Source organism: Phyllobates terribilis, unplaced genomic scaffold (genome assembly GCF_046119375.1).
Source record: "Phyllobates terribilis strain yellow unplaced genomic scaffold, ASM4611937v1 Scaffold_4__5_contigs__length_816908805, whole genome shotgun sequence".
NCBI classification, from domain to species: Eukaryota; Metazoa; Chordata; class Amphibia; order Anura; family Dendrobatidae; genus Phyllobates; species Phyllobates terribilis.
In genome coordinates this window covers 581,260,292-581,284,308 of record NW_027362764.1, presented here as the reverse complement: position 1 = coordinate 581,284,308, position 24,017 = coordinate 581,260,292, and the positions used below count along the sequence as shown (strand labels likewise).

General features: G+C 41.1%; 1 protein-coding gene across 4 annotated transcripts in view; it reads right to left on the bottom strand.

The window, feature by feature from the left end:
- The window catches only part of GREB1L (GREB1 like retinoic acid receptor coactivator), a 148,069-nt gene that overhangs the window by 38,775 nt on the left and 85,277 nt on the right, over positions 1 to 24,017 (bottom strand). For 2 of the 4 annotated variants that reach the window (XM_073679136.1, XM_073679138.1), the window contains exons 3-13: positions 17,915 to 18,074; positions 16,210 to 16,419; positions 14,667 to 14,843; positions 14,057 to 14,233; positions 13,017 to 13,127; positions 10,794 to 10,928; positions 10,585 to 10,713; positions 10,364 to 10,483; positions 9,979 to 10,101; positions 9,590 to 9,775; positions 8,835 to 9,161 (exon numbers count right to left, since the gene is read on the bottom strand). In XM_073679136.1, the coding sequence (XP_073535237.1) occupies positions 8,835 to 9,161; positions 9,590 to 9,775; positions 9,979 to 10,101; positions 10,364 to 10,483; positions 10,585 to 10,713; positions 10,794 to 10,928; positions 13,017 to 13,127; positions 14,057 to 14,233; positions 14,667 to 14,843; positions 16,210 to 16,419; positions 17,915 to 18,071 (1,852 nt within the window). In that variant the 5' untranslated portion in view covers positions 18,072 to 18,074. The remainder of the gene's footprint in view (positions 1 to 8,834; positions 9,162 to 9,589; positions 9,776 to 9,978; positions 10,102 to 10,363; positions 10,484 to 10,584; positions 10,714 to 10,793; positions 10,929 to 13,016; positions 13,128 to 14,056; positions 14,234 to 14,666; positions 14,844 to 16,209; positions 16,420 to 17,914; positions 18,075 to 24,017) is intronic. The other 2 variants (XM_073679137.1, XM_073679139.1) reach the window with 1 other exon arrangement.

Here is a 24,017-nt window from a genome sequence, read left to right as displayed (position 1 = left end):
TGAATGAAATATTCTCATTGAATACTTTGTTCTGTACAAAGTTGAATGTGCTGACAACAAAATCACACAAAAATCATCAATGGAAATTACATTTATTAACCAATGGAGGCCTGGATTTGGAGTCACCCCCAAAATTAAAGTGGAAAAACACACTACAGGCTGATCCAACTTTGATGTAATGTCCTTAAAACAAGTCAAAATGAGGCTCAGTATTGTGTATCGCCTCCACGTGCCTGTATGACCTCCCTACAACGCCTGGGCATGCTCCTGATGAGGTTGTGGATGGTCTCCTGTGGGATCTCCTCCAAGACCTGGACTAAAGCATCCGCCAACTCCTGGACAGTCTGTGGTGAAACATGACGCTGGTGGATGGAGCGAGACATGATGTCCCAGATGTGCTCAATCGGATTCAGGTCTGGGGAACGGGCGGGCCAGTCCATAGCTTCAATGCAGTCATCTTGCAGGAACTGTTGACACACTCCAGCCACATGAGGTCTGGCATTGTCCTGCATTAGGAGGAACCCAGGGCCAACCGCATAAGCATATGGTCTCACAAGGGGTCTGAGGATCTCATCTCGGTATCTAATGGCAGTCAGGCTACCTTTGGCAAGCACATGGAGGGCTGTACGGCCCTCCAAAGAAATACCACCCCACACCATTACTGACCCACTGCCAAACCAGTCATGTTGAAGGATGTTGCAGGCAGCAGATCGCTCTCCACGGAGTCTCCAGACTGTCACATGTGCTCAGTGTGAACCGGCTTTCATCTATGAAGAGCACGTGGCGACTTTGCAAATCTTTGTGTTCTGTGGCAAATGCCAAGCGTCCTGCACGGTGTTGGGCTGTGAGCACAACCCCCATCTGTGGACGTCGGGCCCTCATACCACCCTCATGGAGTCTGTTTCTAACCGTTTATGCAGACACATGCACATCTGTGGCCTGCTGGAGGTCATTTTGCAAGGCTCTGGCAATTCTCTTCCTGTTCCTCCTTGCACAAAGGAGGAGGTAACGGTCCTGCTGCTGAGTTGTTGCCTTCCTATGGCTCCCTCCACATCTCCTGGTATCGGCTCCATGCTCTGGACACTGTGCTGACATACAACGCTACCCTTCTTGCCACAGCTCGCACTGAGGTGCCATCCTGGATGAATTGCACTACCTGAGCAACTTCTGTGGGTTGTACTGTAGACACCGCCTCATGCTACTGTACCTCTAGGGGTGAGAGCAATGGCAAAATGGAAAAGTGACCAAAACAAAAGCTAAAAAGGATGAGAACAGAGAAATGGTCTGTGGTCACCACCTGCAGAAGCACTCCTTTACAGGGGGTATCTTGCTAATTGCCTATCATTTCTACCAGCTGTCTGTTCCATTTGCACAGCAGCAGGAGAAATTGATTCACAATCAGTGTTGCTTCATAACTGGACAGGTTGATTTCACAGAAGTGTTCTTGACTTGGAGTTACATTGTGTTGTTTAAGTGTTCCCTTTATTTTTTTGAGAAGTGTATATTTTAAACCCTGGCTGCTGGAAAAATTCGGCAAAGACGATTTATCCACCTTCTTTGCTATATAACGTGTCCACTCATCCGGGACCACCGGGTGCTCAGCTACGTGCTATTATCATGAAGATGCTACTCTTTGGGTACAGGAACACTTATCTTTTTCCATAAAGTGTCCTAATGTATCCAGAGTAGTCGAAAATACTGGGGAGCAAAACAAGAGCAAAATAGGGTCTTAACTGATCACTCCCCTTTTCTTCTTTTGTGCTATTATGCTCACCTGATAAAGTTGCACATTTGCAGGGCACGGGTTGAAGAGACCAAAGATCTTGTTGATCCAGGTGTGGTGTGTCTGTATCTGTGCTGCTGATGGAAATTTCAGGACATCGAAAAAATTCTTAGGAGAATTTTATTTGTCCAGGTTTTAAAGTCAATGCGTTTCAAAGTCACACAGGACTTCATCAGGACAAAACCTAATGTTTCATTGTCCAGAAATTACCATCAGCAGCGCAGATACAGACACACAGCACCTGGATCAACAAGCTAATGTATCCATAGATCCTGATTTCTCAGCAGAAGTACAGAGAAGGAGAATAGACCTAAAAAGGAGACTGTGCGCAAAACAAGTAACATACTCCACGATGTATCCGGCACGCCTCAGAGACTGGTAGCACTGGGAAAAGTACAGCTGTTTGATACTCCAAAAAGGAGGCCATGACCTGGTTGGACACTAACTAAAGGTCTATATACTCCTTAAACGGAGGCAGGGACAGTTTCTGGGCAAAAGGACACCGGTAACAGCATTCCTTTCTCTTTAAGACAAGTGGCCTACACTACATGTGCAGGACTGATGATTACACTTCTCCTTTTAATGAATAGAACGTTTAGCGAGAAGAGTTTTAGGCTATGTGCCCACGATGCAGAAATGAAGCAGAAAATTTCTGCAGCATTTCTGCATCTCCCTGGCAGAAAAAACGCATGCAGATTGTGCATGCATTTTTCCTGCAGAATACATGCGGATCCACATGCGTTTCCGCATGCAGATTGACAAGCGCTTTCCAGGCGATTTTAGCATCACTTGGAAAGTGCTTGACAACTAGGTCACACTGTATAAATCCATGCAAACAGCATGGATTTATATAGTGTGACCGTAAAAATGAAAACAAATAAAGCTATACTCACCCCCGATGCCCGGCGTGGCTGCAGCGCTCGTTCCTGTCTGGTTCCCGGCTGCCGGCATATCGCGAGACAGAGCGGTGAAGGGCCTGCGGTCACATGACTGTGACGTCACCGCAGGTCCTCAAGCGATGCCGGCATTCAGAGAGAAGCCGCCGGACAGGTGAATATAACTTTATTTGTTATTTTATTCTTTTTTTACAGGTACAATGGTACTCAGGTCTGGATGAGAGTCTCCTCTCCTCCAGAACTGGGTACCATCCGCACATAGAGACGCATAGAAGCCGCTTGTAAAAATGTACAGTCGCGGTTTCTATGCGTCTCAATGCAAGTCAATGGCGGGAGTTCCGCTGCACTTCCACAAAATTAAATGACATGCTGCGGATTTTTGTACGCAGCATAAACGCTGCGGAAAAATCCGCAGCATGTGCATAGAACATGCGGAATCCCCTTGGGGACCATGGGGTGCAGATTACCTAGCGTTTCACAAACGTTTATGCTGCGGAAATTCGACAGCATAAACGCTTGAAAAACGCTACGTGGGCACCCAGCCTTAGGAGTTTCCGCAGGAATTTCCGCAGCGGAAACGCTTGTTAAACGCTAGGTAATCCGCACCCCATGGTCCCCAAGGGGATTCCGCATGTTCTATGCACATGCTGCGGATTTTTCGCAGCGTTTATGCTGTGTACAAAAATCCGCAGCATGTCATTTAATTTTGCGGAAGCGCAGCGGAACTCCCGCCATTGACTTGCATTGAGACGCATAGAAACCGCGACTGTACATTTTTACAAGCGGCTTCTATGCGTCTCTATGTGCGGATGGTACCCAGTTCTGGAGGAGAGGAGACTCTCATCCAGACCTGGGTACCATTGTACCTGTAAAAAAAGAATAAAACAACAAATAAAGTTTATATTCACCTGTCCGGCGGCTTCTCTCTGAATGCCGGCATCGCTTGAGGACCTGCGGTGACGTCACAGTCATGTGACTGCAGGCCCTTCACCGCTCTGTCTCGCGATATGCCGGCATCCAGGAACCAGACAGGAACGAGCGCTGCAGCCACGCCGGGGCCTCGGGGGTGAGTATAGCTTTATTTGTTTTAATTTTTACGGTTCACACTATATAAATCCATGCCTTTTGCATGGATTTATACAGTGTGACCTAGTTGTCAAGCACTTTCCAAGTGATGCTATCGCCTGGAAAGCGCTTGTCAATCTGCATGTGGAAATGCATGTGAATCCGCATGTGAATCCGCATGTGGATCCGCATGTATTCTGCAGGAAAAACGCATGCACAATCTGCATGCGTTTTTTCTGCCAGGGAGATGCAGAAATGCTGCAGAAATTTTCTGCTTCATTTCTGCATCGTGGGCACATAGCCTTCATATTGTGTTTAACACTATCTACTTTAAAATGGAAAAAGGTAGTTTGGTCACTTGTCTATTTCCGGCTAATAGCCCTACCCTTCACTGGTTGGGGGGTTCCAGTTCAGCTATTTGTTGTATCATACTCGCTAGGTGTTTGAAACTGGGGTTAACTACCAGATAAACTACATATAGTCAGGAAATTGCTGGGGAAGTTGGAGGAGAAAGGGCAAACTTGTTTAAAGTACAAGATATATACAGTATTAGATGCATATTTCCTTAGGTAAGACATACATGATTAACATTCTAGCCTGGAATGTCAGAGGTCTGGGAGAGTCTGTAAAAATAAAAGGTGTGCGCTATTTTCCTGGATATGTCAACAAAAGCCTGGAACAGTATACCTATCAGACATACACATGACCAATGACAAGTTGTATTTGATGAAAAGAGCATGGGTGAGCAAAGAATTTCACTCTGGATACTCCACTCATGCGAGAGGGGTTAGTGTGTTAATATTAATACACAAATCAATCCCTTTAATCAGCCTAATCGATGCAGAAGGAAGATTTGTTTTTCCTGTAAATTACATAACACTAACATTATAATATATAATTCTTCATATCATTCACTTTCAAGAATAGATTTGGCCATTGGTAAACATATATTTTGGGCTATATCAAATCTATGAAGTTCTAAACCAGAAACATCTCAAACCTTGCACCTCTACTGTGGGAAAACTCTGTGGCGCTTACATACCTACTGGTTGCAAGTTATTAAAGATTCCCTTGCACTCCAAATCATGGAATACTTTCATATAAATGAGGGATCAGCTGGGAGTTATGTGGTGTTGGATGCCAAGACGACATGTATATGGGGAATTTGTATGAGAGAAATCAGTGAAAATCAAATCTAAGACCTGGGAACAATCTTTAGAGTTGCAGCAAGAGGTTACATTAAAAACGGGAGTTTGCACAGAAAGCCCTGGAGGATCATGTTCTAGTCTTAACATCTTAGAAATGTATATTTATTAAAACAAAAATATTTTATTTAGGGAAAAAGTGCGAGACACCTACTGGCATAAATAGTCTAGGCACAAGAAGGTTCAACATATATAACTAGACTGAAACCAGGGAAAATGTCAAAACATCTGGGTTCGCATGGCAAATATTTTTGCTCCCGATTGATGTCAAATTGTTGGCTAAAGAATTGGCTAACAGATTGAATAAAATGATAACTGAAGTAATCCACAAAGATCAAATCAGGGTTTATGCCTAATAAGTCTACAGCCAAAATTTAAAAGGGAATCTGTCAGTAGGTTTTAGCTAACTCATCTGAGAGCAGTCTGATGTAGGCAAAAAGAAGCTGAATCCAACGATGTATCACTTAGATTACTGGGTGCAGCTGTTCTGACACAGTCAGAGCTTTTATATTTAGAATGAAGCAGAGCTGAGAAAGCTAACCCCGCCCACACCAGGCTCTCTGTGTACAAAGTCCATAGACAGAGTGGCTTAGTTGCAGTTTAATGTTAATCTCTTAGTTTTAAATAATTCAGTTAGTAAACAGCATAAATTTATAGTATTTAACAGCAAAATTTTTGAAAATGGGAGTCTGTATGCCAACGATAGGCTACTTTACGTGAAGGATGTAGAATCATCTTTTGGACCAATTATGACAAAGTGGGCAAAATTCAGTCAATGGTCAGGTCTCAAAATTAACTGGGAAAAAATGATTATTGCCACTAGATCCTCTCCCTTTAAATAATTGAGCGATCGATCCTGGATATAGGTGGTGGATAAATTCCAATATCTCAGTGTAGTTGTCAATTTAACCCCAAAAGACTGTATTACGCTTAATGTAAACCCCCCATTAGAAAAATTTAGATCCAAAATAAATACATGATGTAGATTGCCTCTGTCGGTAATAGGTAGAGGGAATCTCATTAAAATTATTTAAATGTCCCAATAGCTCTACCTCTTGCATAATTTGTGGTGCTGGATTCCACCACCCATTTTTGCAAAATACAGACCATGTTCAAAGAACTCATATGGCACAAGCGTAAATAAGAATCAAATTAACACTTCAGAGGCATAAATCGGAAGGGGAATTAGCAATACTGGACCCGTGGATTTCATAGCATCTCAGATGAAGTTTCATGGTTGGGAAAGGAGAAAGAGCATGGGCATTCGTTTTACAACACAAAAAATGGACCTCACCCTTATATGAATTGGAAGCGAACAATGGGTTTGCAGGTAGACCAGATAAGACAACCTTAGCACTGATGTATAAGGTCTGGAACAGAAATAATTACTGGGAATTCCTGACCAAATTTACCCTAATATGGCAGAATTTGTTAAATTATCTGGCTTGTGAGGTTGGGAAGAGAGAGGAATACAAACATTACACCATTTGTTGGTGTTCAAAAGTTTTGACAGATTTCAATAGGAATTTAATTTCCTACAATCTCTTTTTCCAATATTGAAAATTCAGGCATGCGTTCCTGACTCAATTCACTGTACCAGATAGAGTTATACAGAAGGACTACATCCTAGATTTAATAGCTTCAGCCAAAACTACAAGAGGTTTCATTTCCAAAGTTTATCAATAGCCTTTACATTCTCGCACAAAAGAATACCCTTTATTAGTTAAATCTAAATGGGAAAGATATGTGGGTCTGATCTCTGAAAATCAATGGGAAGGACTTGCTGGAACTTATTCCCAGGTTATCCCCATGTGAATCACAGAGGCCATCACAAATTTACCTTCTTCATAGGGTAGAGAGAAAACAGAATTTCCTCTGCAAAATAGGGGTTCAATCAAATGCAGTTTGCATTAGGTGTAAGACAAATGATGCACATTAAATGCATATGTTCTGGGAGTGTACTCTGTTGGGCCCGTATTGCAATGATGTTTTCCCCTTGATTTAAAGAGTGTTCAAGGTGTGAATACAAGCAGATCCTTAAACCTGTGTATTGGAGTATTTGGGAGGGTTGGCGGATTCTGAATCACCGATTGTTATTGACATATCACAGGTTCTACATCAAGCGCACAAACTCATCGCATTACACTGGTTGGACGCCCAGTCATCGTCACTAGGGGAATTAAGAAAAACTGAATAGCATTATCTGGCTAGAAAAGGAAGTGTACAGAGAGATAAATGCAATGAAGACATTCGAAAACATCTGGGGACCCTGGCTAGATGTCCCAGGTTTGCCATCTGAAATTCTATTGAGATACAGGCTGCTGCAATTATTATTGCCTGGTATTGGGGTCTGAGCACTAGACCTAGTCTATTAGCGCATTGATCATCTTTTATTGGGAGATATATTTATCCTGTCCGAAGACTAATTAGCACTTTCTCCATGCAGCCTGCATGTCTAGGAAATAGGATAGATACAGGTTCCTCTGGTACCTTAATGGAAGGAGTGGGGAGGGGGTGGGGGGTGGAGTGCTTAGTTTTATCAGAACATATAAAAACAAGGAAAATATGAATAGGTAACTAATTCATACTACGATTCTGTACAATAACATGAGACTATTAATGTTGCAGCGTATAATTGATCTTTGTACAACTGTTAGCGGTTTTACACTTTTCAATAAAAAAAGGTTGTGGAGACTTGAGAACTAAGTCTGCAGTAAGCTTACAGCCACAATTGACTGGCAGTGCAAGCAGTCACAAGACCACACGAGAGATTTGCATTCATGCAGTTATTTGCTGATAAGTCTCATCCGGCTTCTTTCAACTTAACTTAATTGAGATAAACTGAACGAGTCTAGTCGGCATGTGACTGCAAGTATGCAAATCTCAGACATGCGGTCTTGTGACAGCTAGCTCGCACCAGTAGTACAGAGGAATCGTGATAGTGCGCGCGCCACAAGCTCTCATGATTTTGAAGCCTGCGGACACAGTGCCTGCAGACTTTGGTATCAAACCTGAATAACCTCTTTATTATGTAATGTATGAACAATTAACTTTTTTTTGCAAATTCTTTAATATTGTTTTATGTTACTTTTTTTTTTTTTAAACTAATAGTACTCTTGTATCCTACAACATTACTCTGAAACCGAGACGCAGGCGGCTGTTAAGACAACATTTTAAAAGCCAAATACAGAGTGATCCTGCAGCCGGAGATTAGATCTGAAAACCATAGCCCTAACCGAAGGAGGAAGTTGTCTGACCATGCTGCGAGTACAGATCATGCCAATCAAAGGATTAACACTGGGATCCAAGGTTTCTCCAATTCTGGCTATAAGGCATGAGGCTGCTCTAAGAACCAAAGCAGTTTGGAAAAGCTTGCTCTTAGAACAGGAAGCAGTAAACCCCAATCACTATAAGGATGCAGTCAGACGGCCACATTACTCGCGCGAGGATTGCATCACACTTGTCGGACTGGCCGGCGGTTCTCCTGACTTGAGCATGACTGCATGTATTTCTATGCAGTTGTCACACTCCAGTCAGGAGAGCTATGATGCGATGGTCTGGGCAGCATAAATCACAGGCAGGTTTTATTCGTTTTTTTAATGTTTAGATGGAAATCCTCTTACGTGCAATTAGAAATTCCTGCGAACAGGTTCTCCTTTGACCTCTGCTAAAAGTGATTCTAACTAAAATCTGAGCAGTACAAGTAGTGGCATAAGAGGTAGAGGAGTTCAAAAGTTTGTTAATATCAATTTGACATTGATGTAGAGGAGTAAAAAAAAAAAATTTAATTTGTGTTATTTGAGGAGTTTACTATAACCTTGCTATGATGTTACACAGGTAGTCCAAGAAAACTGAAGATGTGGCAACTACTAAGCAACTACTTACCAAGAGCAATCACACAAAATTCATTTCCTCGCACCTTTGAGCAACAGATTGATACTACATAGTCAGGAAGCTTCTGCTGACGTTTCATATCACTCAGGGATCGAAGGGTCTCAGAAATGCCCTCTGCCAGTGAGTTCTGTGTTACAAGAACATGAACCAAATCTTGAGAAACACTGGCTGACAGGCGGGCCAGCCATGGAAGCTGAGCTTGGGACACAGACATTCCAGGAGAGTTCATCTGCATGGAGCGATCTTTATAGGTAAATTCCTGCAATGCTTTCAGTACAATTTGTTCAAAAACTTCACGAATTGGTATCTGATCGGGACCTAAGAGACAAGAATGTAAACAATGCAGATAAAAGACATATGTACAAAGCTAAAAGAAAGTCAACACTCAAATCAGCTCGGTGGAAGAAGTCAAACAGCACAAGAGTGTTCAGATGTGGAACGTCACAATAAAATTCTCTGATCTTCAAGGTTCCAAAACAATGAAGACCTTGTCCTAAGAGAAAAATGTGTTTTCAAAAAGGCAGTCATTTTTTTTCTTAACTTTTATTGTTGATAAAGGAGTAACCCATTATATAATTAACATCTTAGAAAAGAATGGGCGCTATTGGGACATGCTGGTTTTACCTTTACAAGGTGTTCCTTGCTTTGAGAGTTTGGAAAATTTGTAAACTAGTGAAAGTGGAAAATACAGTCCTTAATAAATCCTTCTTGCATTACAAAAGGAAAGCAGAGAAAGACAATCTCACCTAGTCGCACAAGGTACTGGATAGTGAGAAGAATTAGATTTTCCACACTGAGAAATTGACTGCCAGACACTCCCCTCTGATCCAGCTCCTTTTTCTCCAACTCCTGTAACTTGTAGCAATTCACTAACAGTGGACTAACTACAATATCGCTAACATTTCCATAGAAATACGGCAGTTTCCCATAACCTGCAACAATGTGTGCAATAAAGAATACAAATTATTAGGATTATACAAGTTATACTAATAAATGGCATCACTAATATTAATACAAAAATAATATTATTGGCATTGATATTGGTATTAGTAGCAATAGTAATATTAATTTTAAATCATTTACACAGTTCTTCCGACACATTTCACTGGCTCAAATGTCTTTCTTGAAGACTCACCTATCAGTATCACAGGCCGCACACCTGAGGTATTCAGCAGATTTTCAGGCACAATTACAGTTTCTTCAGCTGCAATTGGTTGTGGCTGGAAAACCCCACTTAAATTAGGTTGTGGCACAGCAGCTAGGGAGGAGAAAGAAAAAACATCAGGTCTTAGTACATCTAATTGCAGGTCTATTGCTACCATCATTTATCTGTGCACTACAGCTCAAAAATAAAGGTAACATGTTAGTGGAGCATAGGAGTTTCTAAGTTGTTGACTAGTCTTCCATTCCTCCCTTTCTGGTTGAGGATTAATATGTCAGACTTTAAAGAAAAACAGCAATGGATGATTTTTTTCCATAAGCTTCCCTTTTACTAATGTAAAAAAGTTCTATCTTCTGACCTGGTCTTATAATGGGACGAACAGGAGGTAGAGGAAAAGACAATACTGGTGCTTGAGCGAGGGAGCTAGGTGGCCATCCTCTGTGTCTCTTCTTTGGTGGACCAGAAAAAGTCATCACTGCTGGTTAAGATGAACATTCGTAACTGGATATTAATGTACACACATCAATAAACACCAATATTTTATTCACACAGGCCAGTAATGTAAAACAATATCCTTACCGCCATCACCGGCAATGCATCCAGGACTTGGAGATATTAAGTGAGAGAGTGGCGGAGGTGGTGCTGGATTTAGTATGGACACTCGTGCTCCATTCATGGTACCATTGGTGAGATCTGGTGCTTGGATTGCTGGCAGGAATAAATCAATAACCAGTGAACAAAAAGCAACAATTTATGTAATGGCAGCTTCTAAATCAATGACAACTCACCTGCAGCAAAGGTCTTTCCTACTGCATGGACAGGTAGTGGTAATGGCTTCACGATACCCTTATTTCGGGACAGATCCTGAGGAATACTTGAATTAATACCAGCAGGTGCTTTGACTGAGGCATAAGATTGCATCTCTGAAATGAAGGAAAAAAAAAAAAAGAACGAAAATATGAGTGTGTGTTGAGGCGTTAGGTTGGGGGTCTTTCCTATACTTTACATTACGTTAGTATATGTAGAAAGCACAAACAAAAAAAGTACAGTCAAACATTACATTTCCCTGTCAGACAAACAAAAAAAATCATTTCATTGTAACAAATACATTATATATATATATATATATATATATATATATATATATATATATATATATATATATATATATATATATATATATATATATATATATATATATATATATATATATATATATACACATATATATACACACACACACACATACATATATACATACACACAGTACAGACCAAAGTTTGGACACACCTTCTCATTTAAAGATTTTTCTGAATTTTCATGTCTATGAAAATTGTACATTCACACTGAAGGCATCAAAACTATGAATTAACACATGTGGAATTATATACTTAACAGAAAAGTGTGAAACAACTGAAAATATGTCTTATATTCTAGGTTCTTCAAAGTAGCCACCTTTTGCTTTGATGACTGCTTTGCACACTCTAGGCATTCTCTTGATGAGCTTCAAGAGGTAGTCACTGGAAATGGTCTTCCAACAATCTTGAAGGAGTTCCCAGAGATGCTTAGCACTTGTTGGCCCCTTTGCCTTCACTCTGCGGTCCAGCTCACCCCAAACCATCTCAATTGGGTTCAGGTCTGGTGACTGTGGAGGCCAGGTCATCTGGCGTAGCACCCCATCACTCTCATTCTTGGTCAAATAGCCCTTACACAGCCTGGAGGTGTGTTTGGGGTCATTGTCCTGTTGAAAAATAAATGATGGTCCAACTAAACGCAAACCGGATGGAACAGCATGCCGCTGCAAGATGCTGTGGTAGCCATGCTGGTTCAGTATGCCTTCAATTTTGAATAAATCCCCAACAGTGTCACCAGCAAAGCACCCCCACACCATCAAACCTCCTCCTCCATGCTTCAAGGTGGGAACCAGGCATGTAGAGTACATCCGTTCACCTTTTCGGCGTCGCACAAAGACACGGTGGTTGGAACCAAAGATCTCAAATTTGGACTCATCAGACCAAAGCACAGATTTCCACTGGTCTAATGTCCATTCCTTGTGTTCTTTAGCCCAAACAAGTCTCTTCTGCTTGTTGCCTGTCCTTAGCAGTGGTTTCCTAACAGCTATTTTACCATGAAGGCCTGCTGCACAAAGTCTCCTCTTAACAGTTGTTGAAGAGATGTGTCTGCTGCTAGAACTCTGTGTGGCATTGACCTGGTCTCTAATCTGAGCTGCTGTTAACCTGCGATTTCTGAGGCTGGTGACTCGGATAAACTTATCCTCAGAAGCAGAGGTGACTCTTGGTCTTTCTTTCCTGGGGCAGTCCTCATGCGAGCCAGTTTCTTTGTAGCGCTTGATGGTTTTTGCAACTGCACTTGGGGACACATTCAAAGTTTTCCCAATTTTTCGTACTGACTGACCTTCATTTCTTAAAGTAATAATGGCCACTCATTTTTCTTTACTTAGAATTTGTATTATGGCAAGAAAAAAACAGCTAACAGTGTATTCAGTAGGACTATCAGCTGTGTATCCACCAGACTTCTGCACAACACAACTGATGGTCCCAACCCCATTTACAAGGCAAGAAATCCCACTTATTAATCCTGACAGGGCACACCTGTGAAGTGAAAACCATTTCCGGTGACTACCTCTTGAAGCTCATCAAGAGAATGCCAAGAGTGTGCAAAGCAGTCAACAAAGCAAAAGGTGGCTACTTTGAAGAATCTAGAATATAAGACATATTTTCAGTTGTTTCACACTTTTTTTCTTAAGTATATAATTCCACATGTGTTAATTCATAGTTTTGATGCCTTCAGTGTGAATGTACAATTTTCATAGTCATGAAAATACAGAAAAATCTTTAAAACGAGAAGTGTGTTCAAACTTTTGGTCTGTACTGTACATACATATATATATTTTTTATTTTATTAATCCAGATATTGTTGTCCATTCATATACTTGATTATTGTACATGTAATAGCATAAGGGAGGGGAATAAATAATAATGGACGATTACCTGAATGCAAAAATCCAGACTTGTACCCATTGATGCTTCCATTCTCAGAAGTCAGTGGGACAGAAATGGCCGGCTTTGCAGTGGGATTTGCGAATGGTCGACTTCGGGGCTCTTAAAAAAAAAAAAAAGAAAAAAAAAAAAAAAACACATGTATGTTGTGAGAAATATTAAAATTGCATCAGATTTACATCATACGCTAGTGATAAAGCTAGGATCCCAACCGCACCTCTGATTGGTATAACCTGTAGTGCATAAAACATACTAGAATGCGATAAGTGGCAAGTTGCATGTATGGCACAAAGAACCAAAAAACAAACATGTTAAGTCGCTGCATCATAAGTATATTGAGTAGCAGAAAAAAAAAATGTATGTAACACTAAAGTGGCCCTAGGTTAAACATTGCTGTGATTTTTTTTTTTTTTTTTTTTACAAATATTGGGCAACTAATAACTGTAAAATTGGCATTTCAGCAGTGATGGCAATGATTTTCCACGTTGCTGCACTTGTATATGTTTGCTTGAATGACAACATAACAGCAGTGCGTCAGAAACAAAAAGTAAAAAAGTTTCAGGTTTTCTTAAAATTCTATTAACAGAATTGGTTGGAAGAAATAGAATGGTGCTTGTTATTCAGAGATTGTATTGAATTTCATTGCAGGGGTTGTCTCTGTATATAAGAGACCTGTGGAGGCCTCATCCGGCCACTCATTCACTCTGCAGTGACAGAGATAGTTTAGCATTGCTTTGCAGCCATTGACGTGAATGACCACCTACGTAATACTTTGTTGATCTGAGTCTGCCAGAATAGGAGCCACCGATATTGAGCAACTCTGCCCTTCAGTCTGAGGAAGCCCAAGCAGGGAACACATTCTATGAGGTCTATAGACCCCAATATGGATTAAGGACAAAGGTTGTCTTTAAATCCATTCCCTCCGTAACCAGAGATTATTTGTAGTAGCAAAGAATAAATGTCAGCAGCCACTGAAAAGGAATCACTGAATTTAATGCCAATAAGGTTCAAGTAAAAGTAAAGTGACTTACCTCTCCAGCAGATAAGTGGTCCTCTGCAGAGTGCTCCTTGGGAGTTCTTGACAATGTAATACCTTAAGTGCTTTTGCTTCTTTGGCTGAGTTGTAAGTTTTAGGTTAATATGATTGGAAAACTCTGTGAAATACCTAAAACCACGCTCTCCGCATCCAATGCAATTTCCAGAGAAACCTTAAAAAATAATATTGAACAAATATATTTTGCGGAACTAATGAAAGTTCAAATACAGAGGATTTTCTTTTGTACAGATATATCTACAATGTATTAAGGAGCTTTCACATTGCGTTTAGTTACAAGTTTGTGGGTCCTGTTGGGACTTGCATCCAAAACCCCCAGCAACACGGGATTCTGACGTATGCGCCAACGAGGCCATAAAATATAATGGTCCCGGCAGAGCGAACGTGTTCTCTGCCATGCATCATTTTCAGCCACAAATGAGTAACTAAATGCAATGTCAAAGCACCCTTAGGTGGCAGGTGCTGAACTATATTGATAAGCTGGAACATGTATTTAAGGCAGTTTTGAAAATGACTTTTTTCATAGTAGCATTTCATGGAGAAAAAGCAGCGATAGTGCAGCAGTGAAGTTTCCAAAAGTCACTTACCTAAAAGTGCATTTTTCCCATCATCGTCAGGAAGAAACCTTTTATCAACTGCACAGACAAGAATATGTTCAGGAGAACTCTGAGTCTTTACTCCAACCAAAAGAAAGCCAGGAGGAACCTCAATTTGCTCTTTACTCAGTGACACTAACCGTACATCCTTCCCTGCTTGGCAGAATCCTGTAATAGATGAAATGACATTAAATTAATCCCTCTACTGGAACGTACGTACGGTGCACTACCGGCCAGGGTCTGGGGAGGCAATAGCAACAGACCTCCACTGAAACCAGCTGTACACTACCTAAGTTACAAGTCCTCATTGCAGGAGAATCACAGCAGATCAAAAAAGCAAGTCAACTGCAAATTTACTTCTTATTGTGCTGTCTACAGCAATTTAAGAACTTGAGAATACCCCATTTACACAAACCGACCAGCGGCAAATGACCACTGATAAGCTACTTGGGCGCAGATTAACGATCGTTTAATAGCCAGTTTACGAAGGAAGACTATTAAAATGTTCTATGAACTATCTGTAATATCTTGTTATGTGATCATAGGCTGCCACTGTTCTAGGCAGCACAGGTCCGGTTTACACAGGACAATGAGCTGCCGAGAACCATGATAGTTTGTGCATTAAACCTAAATTCAACCAGCAAACGTTTTGCTTGTTCATCAGGTGAACAAGCAGCCTGTTTACAATGCAAGAGCACCGTTAAACAAGCATTCCTAAAACGTTTGTTCTCGAAAATCTTGCAGTGTAAATAGACACTTAGATAGGTGAGGGTTAGACTTCTGTCACCCACACTGAACGGCTGGCTTCAGCTCTCCTGAAACTTTTGTCCCCTTTTTTGCTTACATTACTCCACACCTTACACCACCATACTTTTAGTAATGACTGTGCGTGGCAATTGCACCTATCATGCATGCTCAACAGAGCTGCAATACCCAGCACATCCACTACTAAAGTAAGGCACTGTGCAGTAGGGAGCAATGGAAAGTGCTAAGTTTGCAGAGAGAAGAGACCCCTGCAAACAATTGTTCAGGAGTGCTAGGAGACAGCTTTTTGTGTACACTGTGCATAGGCAGAAAGCTACCAATCAGTAGTGGGGGCAGGGATATACAAAACTCCTCAATATGGAAGCCTTCATCTCATCAGGTTTTCTAGTCTTCTAGCGATTGTCTGTTAATGATCAAACAGTGATCTTATCTAAACTACAGCAAGCAGCCCAGAAAGTGATGCAAAAACAGTGGCAGATTGCCTTTTAGTATATCATTACTGAAGTACAAGTAAAAAAAAAAAGAAAAGTTTTTTCTTAAAACACCATTTTGGTAAAACTACATTAATTGTATATTATATGACTGAAAACATACAGGGTTTTCTGATGCGGCACTTTTCACCACATTAAAACACCACATACTACGTACAGCACGCAGGGTGCTCTCCCTTGCGGTGGCAATCTGAAGCAGAAGATTCGGCGCTTTGTAACAAAAAACAGAACTGGAGATATACTTTAAGATTAATCTGTGTGAAACATTTCACGCTTACCATCTACAGTACAAGAACCTTCTGGGGCTGGTTTCTGTGCATACGGCAGAGATGGACTACTTGAATCAGACAATTCATCTTCCTCATCATCATCATCATCCTCCATTTCACATATGGACTGACTGTTTGAGAAGTCCAGGCTGCCATTCTGGGTGTACCTCTGAGCAAAATCCTTCTCAAGTTCTTCAACTTTTGGTTTCACATCAACACCTTATCAAAAACAGTGGTTTTAAGACAACTAAAAGCAGACGGCAAAAATATTACTTAGAAGATCACTTATAAAAAGTCATTGTGAAGGGGTGGTCCAGTTGTATAAAACTGCTGATCCACTGGCTAAAGCCAATCAGCTATTTAAAAGGGAACTTTTAATGTCCTCAAAAGCTGTTACCTGCAGATGTGGGGTAAATCTCAGGTTAATAACTTTGTAAAGTTGTGCGGCGGCCGTACTGAAAGCCAGGCTACCGGGAGGAAGTTAATTTTATTCCTCCTGGCAGCCTCCGGCTTTCAACCATGGAGGCACAGCTTCAGTCACCGCTCCGTATACATTTAGCAGCGCCTGCAAGCACTCTGTGGCGCATTGATGCCATTTCTTCATTATGTGCCTTTATACGGAGCAGTGACTGAAGCAGCACCTGTATGACAAAGCAGGAGGAATAAAGTTAAAGAGGCTGTCCACTACTTCAGCATTGATGACCTATCGTCCCTCAGGATAAGTCCTCAATGTTTGATGGCTGGAGTCCAACACCTGGCATCCCCGCCGATCAGCTGTTTTTGTGTCGGTGGCGTCCACCGGCCAGAAGCATTCACTTGCGGAGCTGGCCATCTTCTGGTAGTGGCCGCCGCAAGATACTACACATCCATCTCGTATTCAAATCAATAGGAGGCGGATGTATAGTACCCACCGGCAGCCACTATCAGAAGATGGCCATATCTGCAAGTGAATACTTCTGGCCGGCGTCTGCCACTGACACCAATAACAGCTGATTGGTGGGGGTGCCAGGTGCCGGACTCCAACCGATCAGACATTGAAGACCTATCCTAAGGATAGGTCATCATGAAAAAGCAGTGGACAATCTCTTTAATTTTCTCCCAGTATCCAGGCTTTCAGTATGGTGGGCGCACAGCTTTAGAACGCCATTAACCTGCAGGTTAACCGCATTTGGGGACATGACAGTTTCCCTTTTCAAAAGGACAAGGTCCTACTCCAACTTAGTTGTTCGATATACCTCCATACCATACATTAAGTAATGGCTGTGCTGGGAATTGCTGGTTTGTATCATTCAAGTGAATAAAAGTTTTTATACCCAACATAATCGTTATTAAAAGTACTGCACCACACTATAATATAATGTATGGCTGATTGGGTATGCCGGGAGTTGGACTTCCACTGATCTATACATAGGCTTTACTGTTTGCAAGGTTATGTAGTCAATGTACTGAATCATTACAGATAAACTTATAAAGGGTTGACCAGAAATACTCTCCTACCTGGTCAGGCATTCGATGTACAAAGATGTTAGTGCATGCCAAGTGATTGCGCCCAGGTCCTAACAATAAGAGACTAGGACTCCTCTATGATACGGACATCAAAGATGTCTTGTCAACTGTACCACCCAGCATGCATTACCGTCTCTGAGCCCAGTATCAGATCAGACAGGAGAGTAGATTCAGACATTTTTTTTTTTTTTTTTTTTTTAACACTTACCATCTGAAGGGAAAGGAGAGTTTTCCGAATTTAGATAGAGCTGGGAAAATACTGGACGAGGCACCACACTGTTACATCTTAGAGAGGCTTCTATGGAATTATGAAGAGCTTCCTCAAACCGGGCAGATTTTAGCTGCCCCGCGTAAGAGTTACCCATGTCCTGTAAGAAAAGAGAAAGGAGTTGGGCAACTAAATTACTGTTAACATACATAGATACTATATTTATAGATCCAACAAACCAGCCCATCAGCTCAACACACAATTACCACCAGCAATAACAAATACCATCGATAAACATGGCACAATTATCAAAATTCACATTAAAAAAAAACAACTCCATACAAGATAATTGAGATTAAAATCTAATAATTAACTTTATAGCATTTAGAAAATAATTTTGATTGCATGGTTTATCCTAGTAGTGGTCAGCACTTTACAATAATACCCTACTTTCCTTATGGAGTCCCATCTGTCAAATGTAGGTGGAGGAGGGGAGTTTGTGCCCTTTAATGCAGGGCAGGTGGTCAGCAAAAAAGCCAGGGGACATGTCAAAATAATGAGCAACACCCGGCAAGACAATGAATTCGAGCTAAACAGGACAAACAGAGATTTGGAACGTGTGGGGGTGGCACGTGTGATCTGGTCAAGAACATCGCGGGGGACATGGAAGCTTAGTCTTAAAATCTATTTGTTGCACAGCTGTTCCCGCATTTCCATAAACTGCATGACTACTAATGATTTTCTAACATCTCCAGCAGAAAGCCACTTACAAAGACTATTCCCTTTCTACTACACATTTAATTGTTAAAGTCAATTTATTAATGCAAATTTTATTATGAGTAAATTTACAAAATTAAAAATTGTAAAAAAACAAACAAAAAAAAAACAACAAAGTTTACAAATGTCACAATTCACAATTCTAGTCTAATACAAAAAGCATATTTTTCTGGAAGAAAGTAGAAGTTATACTTTTATGTGGTACAAGACCACTATAATGTGCCTATAACTGATTAAATGTTGTACAGGTGTATAAACATTTATTTTAGGATCCATTTGAGGTTTGAGTTTTTACATTAAATTGGTATATGGTGCAAGAGTATACCTTTACTAACTATATATATATATATATATATATATATATATATATATATATATATATATATATATATATATATATATATATATATATATATATATATATATATATATATTATATACATATACATACAGTGCTGGCCAAAAGTATTGGCACCCCTGCAATTCTGTCAGATAATACTCAGTTTCTTCCTGAAAATGATTGCAAGCACAAATTCTTTGGTATTATTCTCTTCATTTAATTTGCTTGCAAGGAAAAAACACAAAAGAGAATGAAGCAAAAATCAAATCATTGATCATTTCACACAAAACTCAAAAAAAAGGGCCGGACAAAAGTATTGGCACCCTCAGCCTAATACTTGGTTGCACAACCTTTAGCCAAAATAACTGCGAACAACCGCTTCCGGTAACCATCAATGAGTTTCTTACAATGCTCTGCTGGAATTGTAGACCATTCTTTGGCAAACTGCTCCAGGTCCCTGATATTTGAAGGGTGCCTTCTCCAAACTGCCATTTTGAGATCTCTCCACAGGTGTTCTATGGGATTCAGGTCTGGCCACCTTAGAAGTCTCCAGTGCTTTTTCTAAAACCATTTTATAGTGCTTTTGGAAGTGTGTTTTGGGTCATTGTCCTGCTGGAAGACCCATGACCTCTGAGGTAGACCCAGCTTTCTCACACTGGGCCCTACATTATGCTGCAAAATTTGTTGGTAGTCTTCAGACTTGATAATGCCACGCACACGGTCAAGCAGTCCAGTGCCAGAGGCAGCAAAGCAACCCCAAAACATCAGGGAACCTCCGCCATGTTTGACTGTAGGGACAGTGTTCTTTTCTTTGAATGCCTCTTTTTTATTCCTGTACACTCTATGTTGATGCCTTTTCCCAAAAAGCTCTACTTTTGTCTCATCTGACCAGAGAACATTCTTCCAAAACGTTTTAGGCTTTCTCAGGTAAGTTTTGGCAAACTCCAGCCTGGAGTCCAGCCGACGGATAGTACGGGTTGACACTGTTGTACCCTCGGACTGCAGGGCAGCTTGAACTTGTTTGGATGCTAGTCGAGGTTCTTTATCCACCATCTGCACAATCTTGCGTTGAAATCTCTCGTCAATTTTTCTTTTCCGTCCACATCTAGGGAGGTTAGCCACAGTGCCATGGGCTTTAAACTTCTTGATCACACTGCGCACGGAAGACACAGGAACATTCAGGTCTTTGGAGATGGACTTGTAGCCTTCAGATAGCTCATGCTTCCTCACAATTTGGTTTCTCAAGTCCTCAGACAGTTCTTTGGTCTTCTTTCTTTTCTCCATGCTCAATGTGGTACACACAAGGACACAGGACAGAGGTTGAGTCAACTTTAATCCATGTTAACTGGCTGCAAGTGTGATTTAGTTATTGCCAACACCTGTTAGGTGCCACAGGTAAGTTACAGGTGCTGTTAATTACACGAATTAGAGAAGCATCACATGATTTTTCAAAGGGCGCCAATACTTTTGTCCACCCCCTTTTTTAGGTTTGGTGTGGAATTATATCCAATTTGGCTTTAGGACAATTCGTTTTGTGTTTTTTTCATTGAAGACAAATTAAATGAAGAGAATAATACCCAAGAATTTGGGATTGCAATCATTTTCAGGAAGAAACTGAGTATTATCTGACAGAATTGCAGGGGTGCCAATACTTTTGGCCAGCACTGCATGTATATGGAATGCAATAGCTCTCTCCTTGAAATCTTGCAATATACACCTTAATTAGAAATGAGCGGACCCTTTTGCTGTTCAGGTCCATCGGGTTCGGCCGAGCTTAATAAAAAAAGTTTTATTCGGCTACCAGAACGGAGAATGGGTGGCCCGAACATCCAGCTGTTTCCACGTTGTCATCTGTATGACAGCGTGGGAAACACTGTCTCTGACCGGCGGTAACTTTACTGAAATCACTACCGGACACAGCCGCTGGGTATCACGGACAGCTGCAGATTCCGACGCTGTCACACAGAGGACATCGTGTGAGCAATCAGCTGTGACCGGCAGTGAAAATGTTACCGCCGGTCAGGAGTCGGCTGATGACTACTACTATCATCATCACATGCCTCGTCTAGCAGATAGCAGGCGAAGCTGATGAGAGTAATCACCAGCCGGCGCCCGTGCATAGTAAAAAAGATGTCAAGGAGATCTACAATTAGTGCAGTGCGTTTGTAGCTTACTGTACATGTATTTAGCTAATAAAGAAATAAAAGGAAAAAATGGGGTGGGATCCACTTCATTTTTAATACCCAGGTGAGGGAAACCAGACAGCTGGGGGCTGGTGTTATTCTTCTGGGAAGAGGCAAGTATCAATTCAGCTTCCCAGGTTGTTAATATCAGCCCGCAGCTATCTGCATAGCCTTTTATGGTTTTTAAAATTTGGGGACCCCAAATGAAAAAAAAAAAATGACGAAAGGTCTCCCCTATTTTGAATAACCAGCAAAGACTAAAGACAGCGGAGGTTATTTGAGGTAATTTCTCATGGGCGATGACATTATGCCTATGAGAAATGACCGCAATTGAACTCTGCAGTCTCATTTTTGCAGTGACATCATCGCTGTGAGCCAGAACCACGAGAGTGAGACTGCAGAGGTTACTTCTATGTCATTTTTCACAGGCATAATGTCATCGCCCGTGGAGTCCGGCACTCATCAGTACAGCACGCCAGCTGTTGCGAGACCAGGTAGCTGTGAACTCCGGTAACCTTAAAAGGTTATTAAGAGTTCACAGCCACCGGGTCTCCCGGCAGCTGTGAGGCACGGAACCCTTAAGGAAGCCTTTAAGGTTACTGAATTTTTCATCTGCTGGAACACCTAGAGGCTGTGAACTAAGGTTACCTTGAGTGGGTATTTACTGTACTTGTTAATAAAATAACGATGTGAGGTCCCCCCTATTATTAAGAACTAGCCAAGGGAAAGCAGACAGCTGTAAGCTGGTATTATTCTGGAAAGTGGGCAAGATCCATATAAAAGGTCCCCAGTCTATTAATAACAGCTTACAGCTGTCTGCGTAGCCTTTACTGGTTATTAAAGAAAAAAAAAAAAGGGGGGGGACCGCCCACAAAAAAAGAAACGTTGTGGGGTCCACCCTATTTTTAATAACCAGCAAAGGCTAAAGCACACAGCCGCGGGCTGATATTAATAGGCTGGTAAGGGGCTATGGATATTGGCCCCTTCCCAGACTAACACCACCAGCCCTCAGCCGTCCCAAAAATGGCGGCACATCCATTAGATGCACCAATTCTGATGCTTAGCCTCGGCTCTTACAGACTGCCCTAGTGGGGTGGCAATCAGGGTAACAGTTTATGGGGTTGATGTCAGCTTTGTAATGTCAGCTGACATCAAGCCTATAGGTCAGTAATGGAGAGGCGTCTATCAGACACCCCCATTATTAACCCAGTAAGTTAAAAGAAAAAAAAAAAAGCACAGTAAAAAAAATCATTTTAGTTGAATAAAGACTCCCCCCACACATTCCTCAGTTTACCCATTTACCAGGGCAATCAGGAAGAGCCAAGGCTAAGCGCCATTTCTGGGGTGTTTGAGAGCTACTATTTTTAGGGTGGGAGAGGGACAATATTCATCCCTTCCCTATTAATATCAGCCCGCCGCTGTCTGCTTTGCCTTAAGCTGGTTATTAAAAATAGGGGGGACCCCATTTCATTTTCTTTTTAGGGTCCCCCTTATTTTTAAATAACCAGCTAAAGCAAAGCAGACAACTGCGGGTTGATATTTATAAGCTGGAAGGCTACAAGGATATTTTTAGACTAGGAAGGGCTAATACTAGGTCACAGCTGTCTGTTTTCCCTTGGCTGGTTTTAAAAATGAAGGGGACCTGGTCTTTTTTAATTTAATTTAGTTTAGTTATTCTTTTTACTGTCAGATTGGGTCATGTGTTGCTCCTGTCATTACTTGACATGGCTGTGATGGAGCCGGAAGCCCCCACAGCGTTAAAGCTTGTTGATTGGCTGCACTACAGATACGAAGTCCGGTAAGAACCCTGAACTTTCCAGTTCAAGTGTGCTCATCCCCAACCTTAAATCATTCAGTTTCCACCTGATGGTAGACTCATGAACATTAACATTTGCTAATGTGAGAAAGGACTTTAATGTCAAAGCACCCTAAGCAACTAGAGGTTATCTTGTGATGTTGTAGACTATTATACGTAGATCATCCTTTGCAAGATCTCATGTCTTTAAAAACAAACGTACAAAATAAACAAACAAAAAAAAAAAAAAAAAAAAAAAAGGTGGTCCACTCAAATCTGATTGTCATCCCATTGACTGGAAACACCAGACAGTAATTTCACCTTCAAATTATCTTGTAATCCTTCCTAAAGTTTTAAATAAATTTGCCACTTAGACATGTGATATTGGATATTTGTTTTTTAGTAATATTTTTTAATCATTTCTTTTATTTGGTTCTCTTTCATCTACTTTTACTACTTGTTTAAAAATTTGGCATCGTTTTAGCAGAAATATAGAGAATTCTGGAAGGGCTCAAACTTTCAAGCACCACTCTGAGAATCTCTGAATTCTCCCAGGCTCAGGATTGTTGAATTTCACACATGCCAGATTTTTTTTGCTCTCATCTCAGAAAAGACATTGCTAGGGGTCTATTGTATTTGTTTAGACTCGTTTCACACATTGTGTTTTACAGTTAAGAGCACATACCATGATGTACGGACTTGGCCGTGGGTTTCCTGACCCAATCCCAGCTTCAGATATGCCTATGCGATACGCAGACCATAAAATACAGTTGTGTGAAACCAGCCTAGTTTTGTTCTCACCATTGAGAATGGTCTCTCCAGAGAGGAAGAGGACCAGAACTCTAGTGCCACCTACAGGAAGTAGCAATCTTAAAAGTCAATAGTGACCCTTTAACACCATTGAGAAAACATGCATACTAAGGCCACGTTCACATGTTCAGTATTTTACATCAATTTGTAAGCCAAAACCAAGAGTGTGTGTAAAATGAAGGAGTGGAGACGTGTTTC